Below are 13,481 nucleotides of genomic sequence, written 5' to 3'. Positions count from 1 at the left end.
ATAAAAAAGAATAATGTAAAAAAAGCACACCTGGCATCCTTCTCAGGGTTAATATTCTTTTCCTTCATAATATCGTCTACACATTTGTCCACTTCACTCTGAACAACACATGTCGCCTTCTGTAAAACCTATTTATGTGAAAGAAAGCCAAATGAGAAAAATTCTTTGTAGCTGAAAAAGACGTAGTTGTGAGGCATTTAATCAACCTTACAAAGTAGATATTAAAAATGTAAAATAAGCCCAGTTTGTTTCAACCAGTTTATTTCAAATTTTCTCTAGGGCTAAACTCATAAATAAATATATATATATACAGTTTTATAATAAAAGAATAGCAACATGATGTATCAGAGGAAGGCTTCCTCAACTGAGTCAACAGGTTCTCAGCTGATGAGTTCTTAGCAAATGAGTTGCCACCATAGTGTTTATGAAGTACATATTTTAATTATATAATAAAAATGTTAAAAAATCTTGAATGCATACGTTTAAAAAATTAAACGCAGAAAAGAGTTGAATCTCAAAATCTTGTCTCCAGAGATCACCACTGGTAACAAATTGGCATTGACAAAAACAAAATCAGATCAAATTTGAAAACTGTAGGAATTTACTATGCATACTGAAGAACAGTTCACAAACTAAGACTTCAAATCAAAACTGGTAAGAAAAATAAAAAGAGTCCTTAGTTTAGATATACCCCAAGGTGAGAGAGAGAGAAAGAAACAGATTTCCCCAGAGAAAAGTAAAAGGTGAGAAGAAAATGGTCAAAGATCTATTAATAACAATCAGTAAAGATACAGATATGGTCAACAAAGTCTAGCTCGTCCAATCCTGAGATAATATGGGTACAGGAAGAGTGCTGAAGCTTAAATACCAGCACTGGTAAAAGGACTACCTTCGCCATGGGTAGACATGGCAAAAGCCATACCTTTTGCATGTATTACAAACTCCTAAAACATTAAAAATCCATTTCAATGTCACCTCCTCTATGAAGTCTTCCCCAGCCCTAGAGTTACCTACTTCCTTTCAGTCATACTTCAGTTAGAGAGCACTGACCACACCATATTTTCTCTATGTTCTCCACCAGCATTTGTCTCTCTTATTTACTCTTATATCTTGAGCGTCTAGCATAGCACATTACTGATTATATGCTCAAAACTGTTAAACATATGCTACCACCATAGCTTAGCTGTGTGCACATAAATGGAATCAAAGTATGTACTCTTTTGTGTCTGGCTTCTTTTGTTCAACATAACGTTTCTAGGATTCATCCACATTCTTACTCATATCCACATTCTTTCTCATATCTGTAATTTGTCCCTTTTAATTGCTGAGTTGTATTGCATGAATATACCTCAATTTGCTTATTCATTCTCCTGGTACTAGAAATTTGCATTGTTCCCAGTTTGGGACTATACTTTATTATACTTTTGGTAAATATACATTTTCATTTTTTAGACACCTAAGAGTGAAATTACTAGGGCAGTATGTGTTTAACTTTCAATGAAATTGCCAAAACCACTTTCCAAAGTGATAATTTCATCTTCTACTCCAACTGGTATTTGCAACATCAGTGTTGTTAGTCTATTTCATTTAGGTAACTTTTAGGTAGGTAGTGTCCTCTCATTGTGATTTTAATTTGCATTTCCCTGATGACTAATAATGCTGAGCACTTTTCCAAGTGTGTATACACACACACACACACACACACACATACACCTTTGTCAAGTGACTGTTCAAAGCTCTTGCCCATTAAAAATTCTGTTGCCTTTTTATTACTGTTATAAAAGTTATTTACTAGACACAAGTCCCTTATCAGATACATATGCTGCAAATACATTCTCAGTCTGTGGCCTGCCTTCCTTTCCTTAAAGGTATCTTTGATAAGCAGTTTTATTTTGATGAAGTTTAACTTTTCAATTTTTTTAAGTGGCAGCATAACCCAAGGTGGAAGATATTCTCCTATGCTTGCTTTCAGAAACTTTAAAGTTTTAGCTTAAACATAGGTCTAACATCCATATTAAATTAGTTTTCATGTATGGTAAGATATTGAAGTTGAGGTTTGTTTTTTCCCCCATATATACCCAGTTGTTCCAGCACTATTTATTGAAAAGACTTTCTTCTCCTCATTGAATTGCTTTGATACCCTTGTTAAAAATTATATGACATATTAGGTGTGGTCAATTTCTGTTCTCTCATCTATTATATTCATCTTTTGACTAGAAAGTCTTAAAGTCAGGTAGTAGGGGTCCTTTTAGAAGATTATGTGGGCTGTTCTAGGTTCCTTCCATTTGCTTATAAACTTTGGAATGAGCTTGTAAGAATCTTCAAAAGTAGTTAGCAGGGGTTTTTACTGGAACTGCATTGAATCCAAAAATCAATTTGGGAATTAACATCTTAATACTGAGTCCTCCAATGCATGAATACAGTGTATGGTTCCATCTTCATCTTTCTCAGCAATCTTCTCTGGGAGTTTTAGTGCAGAAGTCTTATGCATCTTTCGTTAAATTTAGCCCTGAATATTTTATGTTTTCTGGATGCTTTTGTAAGTGGTATTGTTCTTTATTTTCCAAAAGTTTGTTGCTAACATACAGTAGTATACCATGTCCTGTAACACTATTAAATTCATTTACTAATAATGTCGGTAGTTTTTGTAGATTTCTTAGGCTTTTCTACATTCACAAAGTATGTCATCTGTTAATATATTTCTTTCCAATCATCATGTCTTACATTGCTTCTTCTTGCCTTACTGCACTACTTAGGATCTCTAATATGATGCTGAATAAAAGCAGAGAAAGTACATATATTTGTCTTGTTCCCAGTTGAATGTGGTGAGCATTCAATAATTGTGTTATGTATCATGTTAGCTGCAGGTTTTTCACAGCCTTTCATAGGTTGAGAAAGTTCCTTCTATGCCTAGTTGAGATTTTTTAATCATGAATTGGTACTGAATTCTGTCAGAACAGTTTTTCAGTATCTGCTGAAATGTTCATATTTTTCTGATTTACTCTGTTAATGTGGTAAATTACATACATTGATTCTGAAAACTCAACATGACAAGCCAGGTGCGATGGCTCATGCCTGTAATCCCAGCACCTTGAGAGGCAGAGGTGGGTGGATCACCTGACGTCAGGAGTTTGAGACCAGCCTGGGAAACATGGTAAAACTCTGTTTCTACTAAAAATACAAAAATTAGCCAGGCATGGTGGTGTGCACCTGCAATCCCAGCTACTCGAAAGACTGAGGTGAGAGAACTGCTTGAACCCGGGAGGTGGAGGTTGCAGTGAGCCGAGATCACGCCACTGCATACCAGACTGGTCAACAGAGCAAGGCTCTGTAACAACAACAACAAAAAAAACTCAACATGACGTATTATCCTTTTTATGTATTACTGGGATCAATTTGCTAGCATTCTGTTAAGGACTTTTGCACCTATATTCATGAAGGACATTGAACTGTAATTTTCACATATTATATTGTCTATGTCTGGCTTTAGTATCAAGATGATACTGGCCCCACAAAGTGTGTTTCTTTCTATTCTGTTTCCTAGCAGTTAATGTAATAGTGGTATTATTTCTTCTTCCTTAAATGTTTAACACTTCACTGGTGAAGCCAAGATTGGAGATTTGTGAAAAAATTTTAAATTACAGTTTCTATTTCTTTTTTAAGTATATTACTATTTAGATTTTTTATCTCTTTTTGTGTTAGTTTGGTAAGTTGTTTTTCAAGGACTTTGTCCATTTCGTGTAAAATCAAACAATTTACTGGCATAAAGTTGTTCATAGAATCCCCTTATTATACTTTGAATGACTATAGGCTGTAGTGGAAAAGTAGAGGCCCAAAAATGCAAATGTGCATCACTATGGCATTAAAAGAAAACTAAACTAATGCCATAAAATGTATTTATTATTCAACTATTTAACAGCTACATTATTATTATTTAAAACCTAAGACGGCAGCTGCAATAAAAAGACAGCCACCAAAAACACTAATAGATTGCCAAAGTATTCCTCCCTAACTTTCAGAAATTCAAATGCCTGTATATACATAAGTACAGTGGAGCTTTGCTACATTATCATATATTGCATGGGAGCCAGACTTCTTAGCAGAATATTGAATTAGACTCCTCAAATTCTAATAAGTCATTTTGTTTACAAATCCCAAAGTTTAGTAACCCTTAATATCTAATTGATAAATAATCCTTAATCTAAAATATAAGCAAAAAAGATTCAATTTGTAACAAAGAAAGAATGCACACTGTGGAATAGTGCACAATCCAACAGGATCATACTTCAAGATCACTGCTTTAGGGAATCACTCTGAATAGATTAAAATCACTTTTATTCACAGCAATCATTGGCAATGCTAAGTAATCTGAAGTACCAAAGAGGTTTTCATGAATATCAAACTTCTAAAATGATTATGGTATATATTGGCTTAATTACACTATCATTAATATTATTAGTAACCACTATTTGTTGAATACTTATCAAGTATTGGGCATTCTCTTAGACTGTTCTCATAGTAATATCTCTAATTTCAAAACAACTATGTGGGTATGAATAGCTTTTAGAATGAGAAAATAAGTAACTTGTACAAAGTCAAACAACTGGTAATTGATATCAGGATTTGAACCCAGACTTTTTTATTGAATAAAAATGTAATTAGGTAAACCGAAATATCACAAAATGAGAAACAGATTTACCCTACAAAGTAAATGGAATATACAAATTAGGTGCAATATACACATAAATTATATTTTTAAATTGATAAGGCTACTTCTGTTTATTGGCAAGTTTGTCTTAGATTTAAAACCTTAAAAGAATAAATCGTAAGTGATTTAATTTCAGTATTTACCAATTTGTTGACTATTCTCTTTGCAGGATGCCCTCCAAAGTACTATTAGCAATTTCTATTTTCGAATAATGAAGTTTATAAGAATACAATTATAATGTTTACTTTTTAAGTGAACTTTTTAATAGCAAGCAACAGAGGTAAAAAATAATGAACATTTTATTTTTCTTTAACTTGTAACCACTACTTTAAAATCCCCAAACGCTCTAGTCTACATTTACCTCTTCCTTCTCTAAACTTGTTTACAATTACATTCAATTCCAGTCTTCTTTTGTATATTTTTCGAATATCTCAAAGACCCTGGTTGAATATTGAACATGTGGTAGTCATTCAAATCCTTGAATGGATTTGACCAAGGCACTGGAGTTCTTAAATGTAGCATCTTATGTATTGTTCCACTTAAGCTTGGCATGATTTTACCACACATACAATCCCATTAATAAATTCTGTGACCAAAACCGTTGTTACAAATGCAGTTATAACAATTACACTGATAGATGTGATACTGAGTCCCCAGTTCCAGAACCTCTACAGTAAATTAGTAAATAAAAGAAACACTACACACTCTATTCTGAAAAAAGAAATTTTCATTTACTTATTATTCTTTATCCTCTTATTTTTCTCACTTATTTATTCATTCACTCAATAAATATTCAGAGTCCTTATCACGTTCCAGGCACCGTTTCAGGTACTAGAAAAACATCAGTGAACAAAACAACAACCAAAAAAACCAAACAATGCCCTTTTCTTTTCAGGAATGGAAAAATAAATAAGTAAAATATTTAGTATGCTAGTGATGGTCTGTGCTATAGTGAAACAATTAAGGAAAGTGGATCATAAAGAGAGACAAAGGTATACCCTTAGGTAGAGAATGGTCATGGAAAATCTCATAGAGAATGTCATAACTGAGCAAAAATCTGAAAATGAGGAAGTGAGCTAAGCTTTTAAGAGGAAGAAGATAATTCTACTTAAACAGAAGACCTGGTGCAAAGGTCATAAACCAGAAGCATGCTGATGTGTTTGGAAAATAACAGGCAGCACAGTGGTGATGACCAGCGAGCAAGGCAAGAACAGTAGCAGATAAAGTCAGAGAATAATGAAGGGGACCAGATAAGTTTTAGTGGACAGCAGTGGCAGTGTTGGTCAACTTCCAGACTGAGAGATGTCAAGGTATTTGGAGGAATACACTACTGAAAAATTTGGTTGGAAGCTGGGGATTGTGGGTATAACATAAAGATCTCAGCTATGGTTTTACTCTCTTTACAATGTCGAGGCTTAAAGAAAACAGGTTTCACAGAACAATTCATTCTAGAGGGTTCAAAACCCAAACTGTTCCAAACCAACTTGTTTAAGGTCAATTTGAAAAATGCACACAGTTTCCTACAGAAACGAAGTTAAAGCAGTTATGATCCACAGTAGTCCCCAGACAGCATACTAATATGCTATTAGTGCCTCAAGACACTGCCCCTACTGGCAGGAACAGCTGCAGCAGTATCACCTGGGAACATGTTAGAAATGCAATCAGAACCAGATCAGAAATTCCGGGGATGGGGCCCAATAATCTGTGTTTTAACAGGCCTCCAGAAGATTTTGATTCTTCCTTAAGTTTAAGAACTACTTTTGTAACGGACCTGAAATATAACACCTCCCCAAGTGCATCTGCTACAATTTATAATATTGTTACTTTGGGAAACTGCATCCTATGTTTCAAATAAAGGAACTATATAAATAGATAAGGCATAAATAAATTTTGAGAACCAGCAACTTGTTAGCTTTCAGGACCTCCATATCCTCATTTTAAAAAATATATTAATCACTCTCCAACAATTCTGAACAAAGGAGTGTAACTCTGGACTCTACCCCCAAATATTCACTTATATATATGAGTTATTCTTACATAGACCATTCTTAAAGAGTATAACTAAATCATTAAAGTACCTATTTTAAAGGTTACTCTTCAGAACATAACAGGTATGCTTGCAACTCTCAAGAAGGTCTATTTTATTTCTGGCATGATTCATATTACCAGACAGTAGCAAATCAACATTTTTTACCTTGAGCCACATTTTACATCCTGATCAAGAAGATCAAGAAGAAAAAACATTCATGTGGATGTCTAAAATACACACAGATGTATGCAGAAATATTTAAAATAATTATAATAGTATAAAAAATTCCTAAAATATATTTAACCATATTATGACCAATGGTTTCTAAATATTTTCTATTCTATTCCTATTATTGTTTAATACTGGTTGTGTTCTATTATGGGATTTCAAATAATGGTCTAGATGACCCGTATTCTATCCTTGCCACACCAAATAATCTACGTGGAGACAAAACTGTGAACTACAATAGGGAAGTAACAGCATGTGGTAGACTGAATTATTGGTCCCAATTCTTCATTACCCTGTAACTGAATTATACAACCTACTCCCTACCATAGCCTTATGGTGGGCATATCATATTTCTCCACCCCTTGACTTGGGCTTGGTCATGTAACTTGTTTTAACTAACGGGTTGCTAACAGACATGACACAAAGAGACTTAAAATATGTTTGTGTAGTTGAGCCTTCAGTTATCCACAGTGAAAACATTCACCAGGTACCTGTTAACCCCCAACCTGAGTCCCAGATGAGACAAATGGAATAGACAGGAACTTGGCCCTAGCTTGAAGTAAGGCTTCTACAGTTGACCCACAAACATATGAGCAAGAAACAATGTATCGTTTTATGCCCCTGAGATTTTATAATAGTTTGTTACATAGCAAAAGCTGACTAATACATAGCATGAATTATGACTTATTTTAGCTCAAAAGGTACACAACCCAGGGTTTTCTCTAACTATCCTAAGTTGCTTTTCTCTCATATAATCTATCCAGAGGACACAGTCTAAAAGACGACCTTCCTCCTAAGGCCCTGCTTTCCCAAAAGCTATCAACTCTTAAAGCAAAATAAACAAGCAAAACCTCAGAACAGGACAAATTATTAAAGCATTTTCTTTGAAATACACATGAAAAACACAAATATATAGAGAAATGTTTGAAAACAGAGTATTACCTCTAAAGGGGGAAAATTTCACTCAAAGTTCCTTATAGAAAACACTCTTCTAGCAGGGCACTTTTTATTTTTTTAAGAAAAAATATGTCCAAGTTAAGTTTTCTAGAGTTACTACCTTTATGTTATCCTACCTTATTCTTGGAGTATGTCAAGGAATTTTCTGAAATGACAAAAAAAAAGATGTTATCACTTAAATGCTGTTTGTGAATTACTCTATAATAAACAACCAGTAAAAATATCGAACCAGTAATAAACTAATAGTTAGTTCCAGGAGATTTAATTTCTATATAACAGCAAGCATTTTAAAATTTCATCTTACAGTATAAATATACGATTTCAAAAAACTCAACCAAACACAACATACCTATTCAAAGAGGTGACACCAACCTCATTACCTGGGGTCATGTGTTTCTGTTTAGATCCCAAAGTGTCCACTAACCACTGCAAATTCACCCACAATTGTGTCACAGTAGCTCAGGTCCCAGAAACTCATCTTAAGACTACAATGAGAGTGTTCTCTACTGCATTTTCATTTGTTAGCCTGAGCCTTTAGATTTGAGGTGATAGCAACCAAATCATACAACAAATGGGCAAGGACTTCAGATTATCTTGTCAACCCTTCTCACCAGACAAATAGCTTCTCCATTCCTGGTTTCTATATCAAGAATCACAGGAACATTTTTATTGGTCTGTTTAAAAAATTTTCTGGCACATTTACAAATAATATTCTTTTCTCAGCAATTTGAAAAATGTAGGAAAAATGCTTTTGCCACAAACAAATGCCTTTATATATATTCTTCCCCCACACTATAAAACACCAACCCATACTGCCTGAAGAGATTTCTTATCAAGAGGTACTTTGTTCTTTTGAGTAGTCAAAAGGGCAAATTAAAAGAGCAGCAATAATTTAAGTCAACCATGAAGTTGTAAGAAAACTAGGAAAGTAATTAAACTTAATCAACCAGCTGCCCTGAGGCAGCTTCTGTCTGTCATTCTTCCGATGTTGTCTTGGATACAGGTTCCAATTGCCAATACTCCACTCTCTCAACCTGACAGGGGTTGATTTCTCAGTCGAAGCACACTTGATCAACACGAAAGGAAATCTGGCTAATTCACAATTTTCCGTTTAACACAGAGAGCATGAGCTAGAGCACTTCTCTGCTCTTCCTTACCCTGGCTGAAAAGAAGTGACTTCAAACCACAGTTCTTACTCATCTGTGTTCAAATTTTAGAGTAAAATTTTCAATGAAGCACTGAAAACTGATGTATTTTAGAAAGCAACAGAGCAACACCGTTCAACAGAAATATAACACGAGCCAAGATGTTGACCCATTTGTGTACTTTAAAATTCTCTATAGCCACATTAAAGTAAAAAGAAACAGATAAAATTTTAATATTTTTAAACCCAACATATCCAAAATATTACCATTTCAACATATAAAGAATATAAACAATTACTGAGACTTTTTACATTTTCTTATAAGTCTTTGAAATACAGTTTATATTTTACACTTACAGCACATCTCAATTTAGACTAGCCACATTTCAAATGCTCAATATAATGTGGCTATTGGCTACGGTATTGGACAGTTGAGAATGAGTCTAATAATCTTTCCTAGAGACCACTGGATACATAATTACGGGCCCTTCATAAGTAACAGTAAGAAAGTAAAAGACTGATGAAGGATGCTAAGTATAAAAATGGATCTAGACTGAGGCACTCATTCTTCCCACCATGTGAGTGAAAATTTCAAAGGGATTATATAAGTATAGAAATTTTTCACCAGAAAATAGGTTGCAACTATAATCTAAGGAATAACTGATAAACTTCAGGAGCCAGAGAAGATAATTCTTTCCACACATAAGCAATTAAATAGCCACTTTCTTTTTCTATAAATTCATACAATTTTAGAGCTGAAGGAGTCAAAGCGGGACTTCAGAGCTTATGAAATTCAGTTTAAGTGACTTGTCAGGATACACAAGAAATACATCTGTCACTGTGAGTACGGAGAAAAATATTCAGTTAAACTTTTATTAGTACATTTTCTTTTTGAATAACATTACCTATCCTGTGTGTCCTTTGTGCGCCTACATAGGTATCAAATATTCGCTGCAATTCACACTTCCCAGTCATCTGTCGTAATAGCCATTTCATCCAAAATCGAAAAAAGTGCCCATAGAAGAACTCCCACAAAGAAATAAACATTTTTTTTTTTTCCTGGAGGAGGGAAATACACAAGACAAGCTTAATGACCTTAAACTGAATTTTAAAATTTGAAAAATTAGTTTATACAACTGATCAAATCTCAAATTACATATCTATTATTTCATTGTGTCTGTTTTGTGACAGTGTTTAGGCATCTAAAAACAATGGCAGGTGTAATACATACCGCTTAGATTAATTAAATGATGATCAAATGGCCAATTTATCACTTTTTCAAAACTAAAATTCAAACAACGTACTCAAACTATTCAATGGCTTGAAAGAATAACAGAATGGTTTGCACTTTTTGCTAAATAATTGTATTTCATATCTTAGTTTCCTAATTTCCCATTCTTTGAGAACTGGGGCTCAACAGTTCAAGATCAAGAAGACCCCAACTAATCAACAATTAAAATATATACCAAAACATCAGAATTGTTTTTATAGAATACGCTCTTCTTATCCCATGTGGATAATTCGTTACAACTGTCCCAGTCAGGTGATGCCAGCAAATAAAACTCTACAGATTTAAGTATACAAGTTGAACACTGAGTATATAACACCTTAGCTCATTCTTGATTTTCCATTCAATAGGTCAAGGGCAGAAATACTAACAAGTTTTTGTTTTGTTTTTTTAAGTACACACTCGATACAACTGTATCTTATGCCATAAGAAAATTCTTCAGCTTCTAAATGAAATAGTCAGGGAGATACTAGTGAGAGGGAAATACTTAAAAACAAAATTGCTCGTCTCCTTCCTGCCTTAAACATTCCCACAGACTCGTCATCTCTGGACTTAGGGCCTGAGGAGGGACTGTCAAGTTCGAAGTACCCGCAGGTCAGTGCAGAAACAGCGCATAGTACAGCTGGGTTGATCATTATCTTGAAAACCAAGCCATCTAGTCCGCGCTCATTAGGACAAAAGCGCAGAACTGCCGAGCAGAGGGGATGCACGCCTAGCGGCGCCTGAGCACCCCAGGGCTCTGGGCGTCGCTGCGCCGACCCCCCTCGCGCGCCGCCCGCGAATGGGAGGGCAGGGCTCGCACAAAGACCCGCCGGCCCAGGAGCCCCCGGGATCCCGCAGAACCCCGCGGGGCTTGCGAGCCCGCGCGCTCTCAGCGCAGCTGCACCGATGCAGCCGGGGCAAGAGGAAAAGAAACAGCAGCCACCTCACATGAGCGGAAGAACTAGGGGGAGCAGGAGCTGCCTCGGTTTCCCCACTGCAAACAGCCGGCAACGGAAACGACGGAACTCTCCCTGCAAGCACCGCGACCCGGAAGTCAGGGAGCGAGGCCGCGGACCCGCCTTCCCAGGGCCACTGCCCGCCCCGCCCCTCCGGCCTCTTCCGATTGGCCCGCGCTCCACCTATTGGTAACGCTGGAGAGAGGTCGAGCTGAGTGGCCCAGGCGCGAGGGCTCAGATACTAGGGACGCCCGGACGGTTTCCCTGGCAACGGCGGCCAGGAGCCCCGCCCCGCGCCAGAGTAGCGTCTCCTGGCGCTTCGCTGGAGACTTTTCCTTGCTTGAACCTCAGGTCGTTAGCGCAGGTTGACACCTTGTACTATTCCTCGGCTCCAAGCGCGGAAGAAACCCTGTGCTTACGGTAACTTATAGTGCCTTAGTTACAAAAGCGCTTTCATCTGCACTGAAGCTTAATTCTGTGAAGTAATTATGAATAACTGCACTTTATGCACGAGGAAAGGGAACGAGCTACTTGACTGTGGCCAATACGTGGCAGATGAGGAAAGTCCATGTGTTGAGAAAAGAAGTTTGGACTTTATCCTATAATACTATAGGTCTAAAAGTTGATTTATCAAATGTTTATTCCCTAACTGGTTGTTTTTGTTGAAAAAGTAATTTCGTGATTACTTTTTAAAAACTTCAAGCAGTAAGTTTCTTAATTCAGCAAGTATTTGTTGGTTGTTAGCACAGGCAGTGTTCCAAAAGGCAGTCAAACACGAAACAAACAGCCAAATATTTAATCTGTCAGATGCTACTAAATGTTAAGGGTATAGGAGTTGTTAGCTAAGGGGTAGTGGGGAGTCTGTGGGGGAAGTCATTGCATACAGTGTGGTCAAGGAAGTCTCATTATTAACGTGGCATTTTGGCCTCATTGAATGAAGTAAGGGAGTTTACTGTGGGAGTATCTGGAGGGAGAGTGATCCAGGCACCAGAATGACAAATGCAAAGACCTTGAATTGGGAGCGTTTTTGAAATGTTGGAGGAAGAGTAAGAAGGCTGGGGTGGCTGGAGGAGAAAGAGCAAGAGGGAGAGTAGAATATAAATACAAAGGACAACTGATATTGAAAACAAATTCCCCCATCCACCAAAAACTCCTGATACCTCAGTCACCTTGCTCAGAAGCAACCAGAATTACTTTATTGTTTCTAATTCCAAAAATATTATATGCAAGTGTATATATGTACATTCCTTCCAACTCCTTGAATTGAAGCAAGTGATACATGCTTTCCCACATCTCAACCAGCATTTAAAAAATGGACTAATTGTAGAACACTAGCCATGTGCAGGGTGCATAAGCCATCATCCCTGTCCCATACCCACAATGAACTTGGTAATGAAGTCTGGATAGACACTATAATAGTAAAATCACAAAATCCTAAATCTTACAGAGAACATATAACTATCATCTACTGTAATTTTTAAAGTTATAGATTAAAAGATTTAGAAAGGCAAAGTGCACAGCCAATTTGGCAAATTGAGATATAAACTACTATTTCAGGAGGATCTCCATTATTACACAAACTTTTACATAGTAGAAGGTGAGATAATTCTATATGTAATCCTTTTGCCTTTTCAAAGTGCTATACTGAGTGTAGGCAGTGCAGTAGAGGAACTCTCTCCTCCTTGTTTCCCTGCTGCCTGTTTGCCCACTTCCATTTATGTCTTTCCCCAAGAGAAGAGAATGCTGATATGTTTTGTCAGAACCTGAGAAATTGATTAAGCTGCATTTATTGTAAGCAGGGTCACTGTACATTAAAACTTCTTATGCATAATTTTTGCCTCTTCCCTTTTCCACTAATTCACTTGCATGTAACTGGCAGATACATTAAACCAATCCTGTTTCTCAGGAAAGATTGTCCATCTCTATTTCTTATTCTCTTTGGTTTTCTTCTTTCTTATGGCTAGCTAAAGGCTAGTTATATCCTAAGATTAAGATTCTGGTTTCATGGAGAAAGTGGGACCTTCTCCATCTAGGTCCCTAGGTCTCTCAACCTGTGTGCATCTACCTGGCCTTAACAGATACACCTACATACAAACCAAAGGCAATAGTGGAATGAAATTTGGTTATATTTTTTAGTAGTACTGAGGAATCTCTGCTTTCTTGGATTCTCAGACTAAACAGCCATGGAA

The 13,481-nt window shown here is 36.3% G+C and overlaps 1 protein-coding gene across 1 annotated transcript in view; it reads right to left on the bottom strand.

Moving 5' to 3' along the window:
• ELMOD2 (ELMO domain containing 2) overlaps positions 1 to 11,373 on the bottom strand; it is a 29,519-nt gene extending 18,146 nt beyond the window's left edge. Inside the window, exons 1-4 of the mRNA XM_032147577.2 lie at positions 11,280 to 11,373; positions 9,972 to 10,125; positions 8,039 to 8,067; positions 31 to 128 (exon numbers count right to left, since the gene is read on the bottom strand). Coding sequence (XP_032003468.1) covers positions 31 to 128; positions 8,039 to 8,067; positions 9,972 to 10,113 — 269 coding nt within the window. The 5' untranslated portion in view covers positions 10,114 to 10,125; positions 11,280 to 11,373. The remainder of the gene's footprint in view (positions 1 to 30; positions 129 to 8,038; positions 8,068 to 9,971; positions 10,126 to 11,279) is intronic.
• Positions 11,374 to 13,481: the final 2,108 nt, after the last annotated feature.

This window comes from Hylobates moloch, unplaced genomic scaffold, assembly GCF_009828535.3.
Source record: "Hylobates moloch isolate HMO894 unplaced genomic scaffold, HMol_V3 SCAFFOLD_3, whole genome shotgun sequence".
In the NCBI taxonomy this organism is placed as follows: domain Eukaryota; kingdom Metazoa; phylum Chordata; class Mammalia; order Primates; family Hylobatidae; genus Hylobates; species Hylobates moloch.
This window is presented reverse-complemented; position numbering and strand designations above follow the sequence as displayed.